This window comes from Apaloderma vittatum, unplaced genomic scaffold (assembly GCF_000703405.1).
Source record: "Apaloderma vittatum isolate BGI_N311 unplaced genomic scaffold, ASM70340v1 scaffold27008, whole genome shotgun sequence".
NCBI lineage: Eukaryota > Metazoa > Chordata > Aves > Trogoniformes > Trogonidae > Apaloderma > Apaloderma vittatum.
The window spans coordinates 9,065-24,536 of NW_009729457.1; the positions used below are offsets into that span (position 1 = coordinate 9,065).

The 15,472-nt window shown below is 55.2% G+C and overlaps 1 protein-coding gene across 1 annotated transcript in view; it reads right to left on the bottom strand.

Annotated features, from left to right (window-relative positions):
• Positions 1–15,472, bottom strand: part of ITGB3 (integrin, beta 3 (platelet glycoprotein IIIa, antigen CD61)) — a 19,114-nt gene that overhangs the window by 2,265 nt on the left and 1,377 nt on the right. The window contains exons 2-11 of the mRNA XM_009874452.1: positions 11,991–12,076; positions 7,797–7,989; positions 5,519–5,771; positions 4,852–5,014; positions 4,086–4,247; positions 3,835–3,930; positions 3,567–3,656; positions 3,106–3,240; positions 2,239–2,668; positions 4–120 (exon numbers count right to left, since the gene is read on the bottom strand). Coding sequence (XP_009872754.1) covers positions 4–120; positions 2,239–2,668; positions 3,106–3,240; positions 3,567–3,656; positions 3,835–3,930; positions 4,086–4,247; positions 4,852–5,014; positions 5,519–5,771; positions 7,797–7,989; positions 11,991–12,076 — 1,725 coding nt within the window. The remainder of the gene's footprint in view (positions 1–3; positions 121–2,238; positions 2,669–3,105; positions 3,241–3,566; positions 3,657–3,834; positions 3,931–4,085; positions 4,248–4,851; positions 5,015–5,518; positions 5,772–7,796; positions 7,990–11,990; positions 12,077–15,472) is intronic.

The window sequence follows — 15,472 nt, forward strand, 5'->3', positions numbered from 1 at the left end:
GGCCGCTGCACGCCAGCCCGTTGCTGGACATGCACGTGTCGGTGCGGGTGGTGCAGTTGCAGTAGTCACCGGTCCAGTCCGAGTCGCACAGACAGTCCCCGCAGCTGCACTTCCCATGGCCTGGGGACAACCCAGAGAGCGTCAGGACCCCCAAGCGTCCCCATAGATCCCATTAGCCATCACCCATACGAGACGGCCATCTGCCCAGAGCAGCAGCTCCACCTCTGTGGACACGGCAAGGCAGACCAGCTGCCCAGGACAACCCCTTTCTCCCTTGGCCTTGAGGTGGGACGCACAACAGCTCGCACTATATCTCATTCTTCGCCAAATCCCCAACACTCTTCTTATTCCACCCAAACAAGGAAAAAAAGCGCCAAATTTCAGGCTGATCTGCCCCAGCTCTGGCAGGTTGGCAGCAGCAGCTGGAAATGCTCAGTCAGATCTGTCTCTGAGCTAGTCAAGCTTTGGCTTTTAATTTCAGCTTGAGTCAAGACATCCAGCTAAAATCTTCAAATCCCAGCCTCGAACCAGGTAGGGGGAGCCGACTGCTGGGAAAAGCCCAACAAGCTCTGCATGCTTGCCGAGACTGGTTTAATCAGACAGACAGACAGACGTGCTCAAACCTTGCCAAAGCCTGGAGCTATTTGGATTGTGGTTTGATCTTGGCTCAAACACAAGACGTGGTGAGCGCTGGAAACACCATGGAGCCGGCACGCGCCGACCTGTCCCAAGCCCCAAACACTGCTTCCAGTGTGGGATCGGCTGGGCACCGTCCCTGCCATGGCCTCGGAGGCACCAGCATGAGAAATAAATGTGTAACTCTATTAAGGAACTAGGGCTGAGTCACAGGAAATCTGTGCTGCACTGGGTGACAAGGCACAGAAACGGTCGGGGGAGGCTGAGGAGAAGCGGCTCAATGAGTCGAGATCGATGCCAACGAGGTCAGACAGATTGGGTTAATTAACAGCTCACCCAGGCTGCGGGCAGCTCTTTGTCATCATCGCCCTTCCTCCGTCCTGGCAGCCCTTGTGCAAACAGGCAGCGGGAGCAAGGACAGGCACCCGGCTCCCTGAGGTCACCGACCGCTGAGGGTGGGGGAAAATCCCAGCATTTCCACCATTATCAGCAAGTTGTTACGATAAAGGATCAATCCCAGCAGCTCAGAGGCAATCATGGAGTTGGGCTGAGGGGCAGGTGGGGTCCCAAAAACTCCAGTTGGGGACACTGGGGAGCAGGAACAGAGTGTCATCTGGCCAGGTTTTGTCTCACCCAGGCTGGATTCCAGCAGAGCGGCATCAGCTTTGGCCACTGACATTTTCCCAGGGATTTTTGGGTTCTCAGCAGAAAAGTGGTGGATTTTTGGCACTGCATTAGCAGCTGCCTCACCTGGGCTCACAGAGGGAGGCTGGGAATAGGAAAGGGAGTTGCTATTCCTCTCTTATTCCCCCCTTTAATCAGTTTTGGAGTGCTCTGCTCCTGGAGGGGACATGCCACAACTTCATGGCCCAGTCTCAGGCACTGCCACCCCTCTTGCTTTGCCTGAAACAACAGGGAATGGGGCAGAGCACCGGCGTTCACACATGAAACCGCTGTTGGGACAGGTGTTTTGCAAAGAGAGGCTCCTTCCCTGGTCCCTGCCGCGAGAGCAGTACCCAAGGACCTGGTCCTGTTTCCCCTCTACTGAGAGCAGAAGCAGGGAAATCTGGTAACACATGGAAAAGATGAGTATTCAGGAGGGGAAAGGCTGTAAAGGCCAGCGAGGGGGAAGGATTTGCTTCCCCAATATTTTCATCAACGAGAAGTCTTCAAGAACTGGACTGAGGATAGAAATAGCCTCTCCCTACCCCTCTCCCTTCACCCTGGGGTTTCCTCCTCCAAGGCAATATATCTCATGGGTTGGCTGCGATTCAGGCAGTGTCCCTGCCCTGAGCACCCCAGAGCTGCTTCCTCGAGTGCTCTGTTAGGGCTCTTGAGTCTAAGCAGTGACCACGGTCTGCTTTTTAACCCTCTAGCCCATCACCCTGCCACAGCTCTCAGGCACTAGAAGCGATACCTGCTGCAGAAAACGGAATAATTCACCTGGCATCACTTCAGACCCAGGGAGAGAAAGAGCTGAGCAAGCCAGAGGTGGGGACAACACCTGGGACAAGCCCCAATATAACTGGTGTCTCCCTCATCCATGAGTTTGAGCAACATGAACGCCCTGAGCTGCGTCCCCTCCCTGAGCCCAGCACTCACCCGAGCACATCTGGCCCTTGAAGCGGACGCAGGAGAAGTCGTCGCACTCACAGTACTTGCCCGTCACCTTCCCGAAGTCGCTGCTGTGGCACACGCACTGCCCGCAGATGCACTCGCCGCGCTGGCTGCAGAGGGGCTGTCCCGGCCGGGGGCTGCAGTTGTCCTGCTGCGAGGGGTTGTACTCCTGCTCCGAGCACTCGCAGTGTGAGCCCAGGCGCCCGGGGTTGCAGCGGCACACGCCGCACTCCAGCGTGCCATTGCCACGGCTGCAGGACGAGCTGTTGGCCTCGGCTTGGCTCTCGCAGGAGCAGTTGCAGTTGAAGTCCACCACCACCGTCAAGCTGTCCTCGAAGCCCACAGGTTTGATGGTGAAGGATTTCTGGCGCTCCTGTGGGCACCCCCGTACCTTGGCCTCGATGCTAAAGCTCACCTGGAAGGCAGAGGAGTGCATCTGGGTGTCAATACCACCAGCATGGTACTGGGGTACCTGCTTTGGGCCATGTCCAAGCTTAGGGAGCCCAGAAATGGGACCTGCCAGCCCTCTTCAGGCTTTTCAGAGCTGACCCAGCACAGGTTGGGCCAGGGCACCTGCCTACCACAGTAACTAGGCTAAATCCCATATACTGTGGCCAGCAGCCTGGGCTGAGCTAGAGAATCACAGATTCTGCATCCCACAGACTCAAAAAAGTTTTTTCTTCCTTGCACCCACCCAGGTGGACTCCTCTTTCCACTGCAAAGATTACAGGGTTTGTGTCACCCAGGTGGTGGTAACACAAGCAGATGAGAGTGGTGGAGAGCATCAGGTGAGGTGGCAGCGCTGCTAACATAGAGGAGGAGAAAACCCAAGCCCACGAAGAGGATCCTCACCGTGTCCCCAATCTTGAGCCCCATGCAAGACTTGAGCCCGGGGATGACCTCATCGTTGAGACAGGTGGCATTGAAGGACAGGGACAGCTCTTCAGGGAGGTCACGCACCTCCAGCTCCACCTTGGAGCGGATTTTCTGGAGGAGGAGAGAGGAGCGATGAAGACAACTGCACAGGCTGGGCAGGGCTCAGTACTGGTGCGGGGGCACCCACTCAGAGATCCTCCCGTGCACAAGGGAATGAAGCCCTGAGTCTCTCAGGACTTGGAAATGACTTTGATAGGAAGGGGCTGGGCGACACAGTGATCTCCCTTCCCCGAGGTCCCAGCATGTATGGGTGGAGGCAGATGCTCACAGCTGGTCCAGGGAGGATGCTCAGGGCTGGAGAGGCTGCCAAATCTGTGAAGCAGTGGCTCTTTTGGGAGGGAGCGAGCTGCTGTGGGACCATCACACTGTGCACTCACCCCATAAGCGTCCACTATGAGCTGCAGGACATTGCTGGAGTCTCTGGACAAGGTGCCCACAGTTGTGCCTGGGATCAGCTCACTGTAGTTCTGGAGAAATATCATAAGCATGGTCTGCTCGTGAGGTGTGAACGTGTCATGGCTGGGCCACACCCTGTCTGGGCACACAGGAGTTTCCCAAGGAGCTTTGATATGTGTGAGCCCCTCACATACAGCTGCAAAGGGTGTTCCTTAGGACCCACCAGCTCCCTGAGGTGGCTGCTTTTACCTGGTAGAGGCCAACAACCGTATCCGTCACTGCAAAGATCAAGTTGATATTCTTCTGTGAGAGTTTCTCAGTCATCAGGCCCAGAGAGGGATAGTCCTGTGGAAGAAGAGAGGAGTCCTAGAAAAACGTGCCCTTAACCATGCTGGATCCCAATGTGCTCTTCAACCAGGGCTGGACCACCTTTCCCATCCAATACGGACCCTTAACAGGAGCTCTAGGCTCCAAAACCCTACACGTGAGTTGGGATTTACCAGCGTGGTGGAGGCAGAGTAGAAATTATCCTCGTCAATGTGGCACTGGGCATCATTGGGCTGCACGATGCCAGCCAGCCTGCCGTCCAGCGCGATGTGGGTCTTGGCATCCGTTGTGAAGACAAGTAGGTGGGAAGCGTCGTTCCTCCATCCGATTTTCTTCTGCAGAGAAAGGCAGCTCCCAGTCACGTGGCAGCACGTGCCAGGACCCTGCTGCTGCCTTTGCTGCCACCCCAGGACATGGCTTGGCTCTAGGGACCAACCTGCCACTGCAGGGGTACCTGAGGGCAGTCACTCTCCCAGGGAAGTGCTGCAGGGTGGGGTGGGCTGTGGAACCTGGCTGGTGGACATGGACTGCTTGTACAGGTGAAAGATAGGTTTTAATTTGCTGGAGTGTTAATCAAGGTGGCTAATGACCAGAGGGATGCAATCCCTTCCATTTCCAACAAAACCAAGGGACATTCACAGAAAAATGTCCCTTCTGGGCTGGTTCTTGCAGGGCTGACATGGGATCAGCAGCAGCTCCTGAGCACCTGCTCTGCTCCTTTCTCCTCCCAGGACCATGGAAGGCTCCTGCTCTTCCTTTGCCCTGGCTATTGGTCTAGAAATGCCTTAGCTGAATGTTTGCCCTCCCCAGAACGGAGCCCCACAGCAGCTCCACGGTCTTACAGTCCTGTCCATGTGGGGTTTGGGTGGTCTCTGCTAACCCACCAGGCTCAGCCTGATGACTCTCTCCCAGCCTCAGCCAGGTTTTCTTGCTCCTTACATCACACACAGTGGCCTGGATGATGGCATCGAAGCCGCCCTCGGGCGCATCACGGTTCCGTGAGACGTTCTGCTTCTGCACCTCCTCGTTGAAGCGAGTCACCTCGTCCGTGAGAGACAGGACATGTTTGTAACCAAACATGGGCAGGCAGGTTTCTGCAATCCTGTGTGAGGAGAGCAGTCAGGGCACGAGGGTCACGGGACTCTTCCAACTCCCACCGCTGCCCTGCAGCCATCCCACGTCCAAAGGTCCTGCCCAGGATATGTTGGAGGGACTCAACCACTCCAAGAGCCCAAGAACACAGCTGGAGGCTGGTGAAGGACCTTGTAAAAATCAATCACCTATTCTAGAGATGCTGGGTTCAGCTCAGCGCCCAGCCTCTGTCCTGCTGAGATTTTTAGGAGTGACTTAATTTGAACTTTAACATCTCTCCTGAAAAAATGGTGTAAAATATTTGTTCCCTTAAGTGAGTCATGATCATACTTTTAGTCTAGACCTGCTCCTCCTCCCTGTACCAGCAGAACACAGAGTGCAGTAAGGTTTAAACTTTGCCCCAAATTAAGCACCCAACTCCCTCCTGAAATCCATTGGTATGGGTTTCCAGCCACATTCCAGTGACATCCCGTTAACTTCTGTCCCTTACAGGACCCCCAAGCCTGGGACTTACTCATAGCAAGGGTTCTTGATGGCTTGTGGAGGAGAGATATACATGTAGGGGGAAATGGGCTTGTCCACAAAGGCCCCAAAGCCGATGCGTAGGTTGCTGGTGAGCTTGCGCATCTCGCTGGCCAGCTTTGTGCCCAGGTTCTGGATGTTTTGCAGATCATCCTTCATGGAGTTGGACAGGTCCATCAGGTAGTAGATGTCCACAGGGTAGTCTTCCACTTGACGCACTTGGACGCGAAAGATCTGGGAGTCATCTGTAATGTGAAAGGGCAGTGGAGTGAGAGATCCTCTCCTGGGAGGAACAAAGGGAGGCCACCACAGGACTGGGGAGAAAGTCAGCCTAGGGGTGAGCAGGAACCCAAGGAGATTGTTTAAAGCTGCTGAGAGGAGAACATCACAGTTCCACAGACAGGAAGGGGCAAAGCCCTCAGGGCAGGGTGCTTGCATGGGAGATATCCTCTGCACCCCTCGGACATGGCCAGTGTAGCTCTTGGCTCCTCTTCTCCAGACCTTTCGTTACCAGGACGTGAGCAGATCCTCCTGCTCAGAGCTTATCCCCCAAGTTGCTCTGCATGAACAGCATGACCAACACACGCTGCATGAGGGAAACACTCAGCACGTGGGCAGCAGGTCTTACAGGGACTACCAGGGGCTGCCCAGCTGCTTTGGACTTCTCTGAGCTCCCAAGGACTCAGAGCATCTCTCAGGGCCTCCCCCATCCCTGGTACTTCCCTCTCCTCTTGGCTCCTCCCAGCAGCTCCTGGGAAATTTTTGGTGAAACATTTTCCATTGAAACCAAAACCTCCCTAGACAGAATCTTCTGGGGAACAGACCAGTTCTGATGACTCTTGCACTTTAAAAAAAATAAACAAAATGAAAATGAAAATGCTTTGGGTAGACCTTTACTTTTTGTCTTTTAAAAGAGACAAAAGTTCTTTCTTGCTGTTCTCTGAAGCGACTTCTTTGAAGTGTAAGCTGGGGCACAGCTGCAGCCTTGTCAGGACACCTCAAATGTCAAGGATAAAAGCTTTAATTGGGGTTAAGCTGCTATTGTTTTCATATTTCCTTCTAAATCTGCATGTCACATTCCGACTTTCAGGATGGAGAAAGGTTCAAAATCTATGAGACTCCAAAATGCTCCATCCCCCCCTCCAGCTGTACTGCTGGAGCACTACGTAGTCGGGGGGCCCAACTTTGTGCTCAGAGACCACCTATTCCTCCGTGTTGAGCTAACCCCAGGAGGACACAGAGCCTGCGGGACATGGGCTGTGACCTGCCCTGCTTATATCCTTAATGTTTGGTCTCGATTCATTAGTCAAGGCAGATGACTCGTGCCAGGTTGTCTTGGTTGGGTGATATCAAGCCAGGGTTTTCTTCTACTGTTTCCAAGGAACAGAGACTTGGGGCATTGCACACTGCTCCTGTTCTTCTCCAGAGCAGCACATCAGCTGCCAAATGCCTTTAGCCCTAAATGAAGCACGGACCACTTAGCAGTTACACATCCCCATTGCATGGGGACACTTTGAATTCTGTCACTCAGATGGGTGAGAACTCATCTTGGCCAGGCCCAGGGATGTGCACAGCGGTGCTGTCGTGCACCGATATCTGCCCCCAGACCTTTAATGAGCACAGGGAACCCGACTTTTTCCTGCTGCGACTGGGAGAGGCATCCATGAGTGGATGGCCACGGGTGGGCTACGTGTGGGGCAGTGCACGGTGACGGCACCGCTCGCTCCACGTTCCGCAAAACAAGTTTTGTGACCTGGGGTGAGCAATGCCTGTTAGTTTTGCCTCCTGCCTGACATCGCTCGAAACTCCTTGATACTGGCAGCCGACCATAACAGTTAATTGGCTCCAGCCCGCCTGGCTGAAAAGAGCCTGGAAAATTACAGGGACCTGTTGGCAGTCCAGACGTGCCAGAGCCGTGAAAATTACAGGGACCTTTTGGCAGTCCAGCCCTGCCAGCTGCTCTACGGCTTGTTAGACACAAGCTGACTTCCACCAAAGCCTTCAGAGTGCAGCAGCAGTGGCTAAGGTCTAAATGGCTTTATATAATAAACCCGAGATACCACAGAACTGAGAAAAGCATACGGGCAGCCTCGCTGCCTTTCAGGGATGTTCGTGGTGGGTTCGGTGCAACCCTCAGCCCAGTTTTGCCCCTGATGGACATGAGACAGCCTTGGTAAGTGAGACAAAGCGATGGCTCCCTCGTCGCCTGAGCCCGTTGGGGTGTTCCCGCTGCACCTCCGCTTCCTGCAGCAGTTTGGGGGGGCTCTTACCCGGCCGCAGGTTCAGCCGTATTTTCTGGGGGCTCATCTGGGTGGTGGGGGAGTTCCCTGAGCCCTTGCTGCTGAGGGGTCGCTCCTCCAGGACTCTCACGCTGCTGGTGGGGAACTCGATGTCGTCCTCCCCGCAGCCGTTTTGCAGGAGGTTGGCACGAAGGTCACAGCGAGGGGATGACTGCGCCAAGACCTGCAGGAGAGGAACACGGTCAGGAGCCAGCTCCCCCCAGGGTTACGCCGGGAAGAGGAGAGAGGGTCCCTGCTTTATTGCATCTAATGCAAGAGGGTGATAAGAGGCTTTTTGGGGCACACCTCGGAGGTAGGATCAGCAAGTCCTGCTGGGGCTCCGAGCAGGGTTTGGTTTGCTGTGCTCTGAGGGGGAGCTCAGCAGCAGTTCCCGAGAAGGAGCGATGGATAAACCCCCTGCCAAACCCCTCCTGACTCCTTACAGCTGGAGCCTCAGGTCTGATTTTTGGCAAAGCTCAAAGGAAAGCCTGTCTGCACGGAATGGCTGGAAGAGGGTGAGGTGGGATGTAAACATGGCAGGCTGGGGGTGAGGCACTTTTTCCCCCCGTTTTCTTGACATGTGCCCTTAGAAACCTCACTGTGAGCAAGGAGCAGCCCTGCTGTGGGTGAGCCCGTCGCATGAAGGGTGTTGGGTTCCTGTCCGAGAATGGTTCAGGCTTATCTCCGGCTCCCCAGCTTCCTGCCGGATGGAGCTGACCAGGGGAAAGGAGAACCAAAAAAGGAGTGAAAGAGCAAAAAAGGTAATGAGGCTGCAGGAGAAGCCATCAAGTGCCCGTCAGCGGCAGGAAGCACAAAGTGTGGAGTCACAGTGAGGCTCCAGCCCTGTCCCTCCTTTCCTAGAAAGCTCCCGGCTCCTCACCCTTATCACGACACATTCAGAAGGGATCCCATCACTTCCGTTTCTCATAAAGACAAATATAGGAAGAATTTCTCTCCAAGCCCAACGCTGCCAGAATCTGCTGCCGCAAGTTCCCGGCCAGGCAGCAGCCAGCCTCCCGGCCAGGGGATTGCTCCATCTCCCTCACAGAGCCCAAATCTTTCTACATTTTAAGTCCTCCAGCAGACGACCTGCACAGCCTTTCCCTGCAGCAAAGAGGGGTGTCACAAGTCCTGGTGCACCTGGTTCAGCTCCCTCCCTGCTCCTGGGACGCTGGATCCCAACCCTGCAGCCTCCCAGCACTGGAAACGTTCCACATCCAGGGCATTGGCTTCCCCAGGTTCAGGCTGGCTGAACCCAGCAATGATTTTACGTGTTTTAAGCAAACAAGTGGAAAAATGCAAACGGTGTCAGGAGGCTCTGGTTGGCCTACAGCCCTCTGGAAGCAGTGGCCAAGAGTTAGCCAGAAAATACATCAGCAGGCGTGTTCCTCCCCCGCGGCCTCCCGCTCCCACCCTCACCGTGTGGACATGGTGCCGTCAGTGAAGAGTCATCCCTCTAAATTAGCTTCCCACTCACCCCCCAGGCTTGCCCCTCAGGGCTCCCTGCTTTCTGGAGGAGGTGAACTCCAGATCCCATCAATCATCACCTACATTCCTGTCCCAGGTGGGGAAATCACCAGGAAGATACGTGGGTGAGAAACAGGCTAGGTAGATGGACTTTTAATGGTGGAGCTGGGGTGTGGGTGATACCTGGAGATCCCGGGGAGCTCCCAGGACCCCCAAGGCTGTGTAACGTCTTATGGGATTAGCAGCATCATTCCTACCTCCAGATTCCCACAGAGGAGCTATTTAACCCCAGGGCTGTGTCCTTCCCCTTTGCCTGGAGCACCAAACATCAGACTGCACAAGAACCTCCCAAGCAACAAAACTACGGCAAAAGGCAAAGGAAAAAGTTACTGTGCCATCAGCGGGACATTTGGCTACGAGGCCCTTTCAGCTCCATCTCCCCTTCAGGCACCTCTGTCCCTCTGCAGTGAAGGAGGTTTCAGCTCAGCATCTGCTCAAGGTCCCTCCAGGAGGGGAAACCTGATGGTTTTATCCCCTGATTGCTGCCTCCAAACTCTGTAAGTGAGGGCAGGGTGAGGCAGAGCCAGCTCCATCCCTCAGCTCCCTCGCTGCAGGGTGGGGAGGCTGCAGGAGGTCACACATCCCCAGGGCATCTCTGTTTTCGTCTCACAGGCAACCACACACAACATCAACTTCACTACAGGAGAGCTCCTGGGAGGACCCAAAGCACAGATGCTTCTAAAGCTAAAACTTTCCAGCTCTGGTCCAGCCTTCCCTCCACCTTTCCTCCAAGGGACCAGAGCGGGTGACATTTAGGGTGGGTGACACCGTGGAAAACCTGTCCTGTTACAAGGCTGTAACTCAGCCTTGGCAGTGCTGGATTAACTGTTGGACTCTATGTTAAAGGCCTTTTCCAACCTAAACAATTCTATAATCTCCAAAGTGATTTTAGAGCCACATCTCAGTGTTAAGGCTTGGCTGATTTTTTCCAGAAAGGAAAAGTGAGTAGATGGTATCATCTATTTGTTGGTAAGAGTGGTCAAGGTTTCCGAAAAATAAATAAAACTTGATTCTCCTCTGTATCAGTGCTTGGTGGGGTCAGCGTGACAAGAAACCACAATGAAACCCTTCTTCTGTCCAAAGCCAGGATGGAGCAGGAGTAACTGATAACGCTGGCTCCTGCGGGAAGGCAGTGTGGGTGGAAAAGGGCTGCAGTGGAAGAAGTACAAATAAGGGCACTGTCCCTTTAAAAAAAATGGGGGGGGTAGTATCAGAGACCTCCCCCACCCCAGGGAAATTAAACAAACCCACAGAAAAAAAGCCCTCATTTGCTAAATTAAGACAATGTGGTCCAGATGTTGGAGGCAAAGCTGCTGAGCAGAGCTTGCACAGCTCGGCTCTCCGGGGGCCGGTTGCTGGCAGCAGGACGGCTCCCTCGCTGCTTGTCACGTCTGTCCGTGAGCGCAGCACTGGAAATATTTCCTTTTTTGGAAACCTTTGCTGATCTGGAGTAAAAAAAAAAACACCAAAAAACCCAACCCATGACAGCTCCCAGTGCAGCATCAAGTCACCAGCCCAGGATCAGCAGAGGGGAAGGAGCGAGCGCAGCCGCGGCAGCCGTTCCCCTCTGGAGAGAGGAGCGAGGTCCCTTATCAACACCGCAAATTCCAGCCACGCCTTGTGGGAGATAAGAAGGGGCACAACCATCTTTTCTTCACAGCAACATCCTGTCTGATGGGCAAGCAGAGGCATCTCCTCCAGACACGCAGTGACCCCAAAGCCTCAGCCCACGCGAGCACGATCCAACAGCGTTTTCCAGCTCGGATCACTTTTTCCCAGGTGTTTTTCCCAGTCCTGGGGGGAACGGCCCGCGGAAGCAGGAGAAGCAGAAAGCAAGAAAAAACTTGACGGAGGGGGAAGCGCTCCTGGCTGCAAAGCCCTGAGAGAGGTTTCACCACCCCATCCCAGCGGTTTCATCACTCCATCACAGCCTCCACTCCCCTGGTCCCTGCCCTGGGGCTGCTCTCCTATCCTGTTGGGAAACTCCCTCCTCTCACCTCCCCAGGACCAAAGCCCCAGGCAGCATTTTTGGAGGGGAGAGCGGCAGATCTCATGCCCTCACCCACCCAAGCAGACTGATTTCAAAGCCACAGCTCCGCTCTCACATCCGCTTGAGCTCAGTAACCAAAACCAGGCATCTCATCTTCCTCCCTGCCCCTTTCCAATGAAAAAAAGGCTTTTAAACACAAACCCTACCTTCTAAGTGGTATTGTTTCTTCCTTTCACCAGGCCCCCTTCCCTTTCCAGTCCTTCCAGCAATTAAAGTCCTTCAGCCAGAGCTTTACAATGGGTTTGCAAGAAGCAAACCAAAAGTAAACTAAGTTTTCAAGCATAACTTTTTTGAGGGACAAAGTGAATTCCTAGTGGGAATGCAGCATTTCCCAGCCAGCTCCTGCCAACGCATTCAGATAAGGGACAGATTTTTCAGAGGAAGGCAGAAACAAGCAGCCCAAGCCCTGTGATGTGCGTCTCCAGCTGTGGTCAGAGCCAGATGCTGCCGAGGAATGTATTTAGACATGGTGGGAACAGATAGAGAGCGAATTTGTGGCTGTAACAGGCACCAGTACTCATCCCACAGCCCAGAGGGCCATCCCTTCCTCCATGTCCTCCTGCCCAGGGAGGTGCTTTAGCCCTGCTCAGCCTCCCCCCAGCTCTTACCTCGGCGGAGCACCAGGCGCAGAGGGGGCTCACGGCCAGGCACTGCTTGCAGGAGTTCACCCCGCGGGTGGTGCAGATGTTACCCCCTGAAACAGCGAAACAGAGAGCGCTTACAACTTGCAGAGCCCCCAAACCCACACGTGCTGAAATCTCAGTGCTCAGCCAGGAGCTTCACGACCAGACACAGCCCCCATCCCACCAGGGCTCCCCTCCAACCCCTTTCACAGCCCCAAACCCAGGTGCTGCCTCCCTGCTCCTTTTATAACCACCTCCCCAGCCCAGTACCAGCTGGGCTTCATCCTGAGCATCATTTCCTTACAGGCGCTTCCCTGTAGACATTTTAGGGTGGCAGGGAGGGGGAAGGGGTGAATTCCCCGGGGCACGGCATGGTACCCACAGCCCTGCCAGCAGCTGGGGAACAGCTGCCTCTTCCCACTGCCCCCGACCCAGGGTGGTCGGTACCTTCTTGTGCAGACGCTAAGCTTGGCAGCTGGTCTTGGCTTGGGTTCAAAGGCAGGAAGGGGGAGGAAAAGGGCACGAGTCCAGAAACATGCTGCTGGCAGTCTGTGCTGGTGCCCTGGGCAAAGGTTGGGCTTTGTGGGTGGAAGTGGCTCTGGGGTTAAAGGGCCCCAAAATGCTCACAGGGCCCCTGGGGCAGCTCGAGAATTTGCTGGGGCAGGAGTTGCTCCTCCTGCAAAGGCAGAACTGTGTGGTTCTGTGGTTCCCGCTGCCAATGGCAGATGTGGCAAGCAGCTGCGGTGGCATCACCCTCCTCGCTTCCTCCATCCCTGGGTACAAACATCTTGGGAGAGTTTTAGGACTCTGCGGGCAGAGCAGACCACAGCCATGTGCCTGCCTGGCACGTGGAAGCCTGGGGATGCAAACGTGGAGGAGCAGGTGCCAGGGTCTCCTTTTTGCTCCGCGTCCTCCTGTCCCTGACTGGAGCTCTCCCTGGCAGAAAAAGCAGCATTTTCCGCCACCGCAGGAAATACAACAGAAAGCAGAAAGAGGAAACGGTGAATCGATGTTGTCAGGTGTTTGGGCAGAACCACGGTGACACACAGCACTGTGAGCTTGTGCCTGCTGGCTCGCAGCCTGGGAGGCGTGAGTGTGCACACGTGTGTGTGCGAGTGTGCACATGTATGTGTGTGCGTGTGCATGAGCACGCATGGCGGCTGTGTGTGCAGCGTGTCATGGGTGTGCACGTCTGCATGAAGGTGGTGTCACAGGCTGAGCTGGACACGCTGTGGCTGTCCCCAAGACCAATGGCTGCTCGGGGACGTACCCCAGGGCACGGGGCTGCTGTGCCCCATTGGTCCTCTGCCACCTGCTCTCCCAGCTGGTCCCACTTGGAGGGACTAAACTAAAGGCTAAGCCCCAACTGCCTGGCCCAGCACCAGCTGTGGGGTGACGTCCGCTCCCAGAGCTGTCTCCATACACTAAAATACCCGGCTGTAGCATACGAGCATGGGAAAGATTTCAAATGTAGCATTGACCAAAAGAGCAACAGGTTGATCTCCGGTGCTTTCTGCACCAAGGACACTTAGCAATGTGTGAGCAGCAATATTGTGCCCTTGTGTGTGCAGGTCTGAGAGCTGGGGCTTGGCGGAGGTGAAGGCAAAGAGCTCTCAGAAAGCAGCAGCGGCACCAACAGCTCCAGCTCCCACTTCTTACTCCTGCTCCTGCTGCGTCCATGTGAAAACCCTCCTGCCTTGCCAAGCGCTGGTGGCTGCAGCCCAGTGCTGGGGCACGTGCCTTGGATTTGCGCTGTGCCTTGTGTAGGATTTCCTCTGTGCTGTGCCTGGGATTTGTGCTGTGCCGTGCAGCTGGGAGCCAGCTCTGGCACAGCTGGCAGCGGCTCAGCTCTCCGGGGTAGGCAGCCCTTGGGGACACGAGGACAGGTCTGGCAGCTCGAGGTGCTCAGGATTAAATTCTCAGAGCTGCCAACTCTGGGGCCACATGCTTGAGCATGGGAACAGCTTCCGAAACCACAGGTCCCTGGGGAGCCCTGATGCTTTGATACCTGGACCAGCACAACGTCCCCTCCACTGGGGGCAGAGGTGCCTGCCCCATGCTGGGGGTTTCATCACTTTCTGCTCTCGTGTTCCAGACACTCTCCCAGCCTGGGGACAGGAGCCAGGGCTCTCATCAGCATATATGATGTGAGACTCACTGGTCTAAATCCTGCCTCAAATTGGTTTCCCTGTGACTTGAGCCAAATCCATCAGCCGCTCCCTGCCTCAGTTTCCCCTGTCTCAGCGAGACCCAACTGCGCTGAAACACAATGTGGAGAATTTCCAAGCTGGTATCTGCTCTCCGAAACCCTGGCTGCCTCTACTTCGCCTTCTTATGACGTGAAACGTAGGATTTAGGGCTAATGAGCCAGCTTGTCTGCTCCCCAGAGTTTGGTACAAATTACCTCCTGCCTGTGCGCAGCCTCTGGGCCCCGGTGGTTCCCTTTCCTCCTGTTCTACCTCCACGCCACTGCCCAGGGGCCCTTGATCTGGTGTTCCTGCTCAACACTGGAGATGTAATCCCAATGTCCTTGCTGATTTTGGAAGCACGGCTACAAGCCGGGCTGTGCCTCCCAGGGCAGAGCAGTGGCCCGGTGGCATGGGAGGGATAGATGAGGCTGCGGTATGGAGGGTCCCTGTGGGAGGGATGCTGCTGTGCCCAAGATAGCCCTGGCTTCTGCTGTCACATGGCCACATTGCCAGCAGCACTGGCTTTGTCCAGGGGGTCCCCACAGGTGGGTACCTACCCCCTCGGGCTGCCCAAAGCCCCTGCCTGGGGGCGTCTGCCCCAGACTTGCCCGATCTCCATTACTCCTTGACCAAGACACACGCCCAGGGATGGAGACCTGTTCTGCAGAGCCATCTCTGGCTGCATGGAGCTAGGCTGGATGGAGCAGGGCCGTCCCTTCATCCTGGGAAGGGGCTCAAATCCCCCGGGCGCCAGTGGGGATTACCAGAGGGCCCTTATCACCACCCAAACATGCAGCTTATCCTGCTGTGAGCAGGCAGCCTCCCCCGTCACTGCAGGGAAATGACTCTATTTTGGCGTTTCCAGCATTTCTTGCACGGCTGGACGCAGGGTGCAGTGTCAGGAGGGGTTTGGGAAAGGGAGGAACCCGGGGTGACGTAGGAGCAGAAGCACAGGCAGAGGAGAGCGGATGATGCTGCAGCCTGAGCCCCTCTGGGTTGCAGCCCCATGGCACTTCCCCAGCTCAAGATGCTGCCTGGCTGTGAGCAGGTTAATGACATCTCAGCACAGCCTAAACTAATAAATTCTGTGTCTTTCAGTAACTTTTTTTTTTTTTTAATTTTGGGGGCTTTTTTTTTCCCAGCCATAGAAACAATAAACCTAAGTAGAAAAGCTGCGTTCTTTTGCTATGAAAATAGCTGGTCTCATGTAACGATCTGATCCTGAAGAGTCAGGCTTTAAAAAACCAAAAGAAGTCCTAGCACATGAAATGTAGGGAA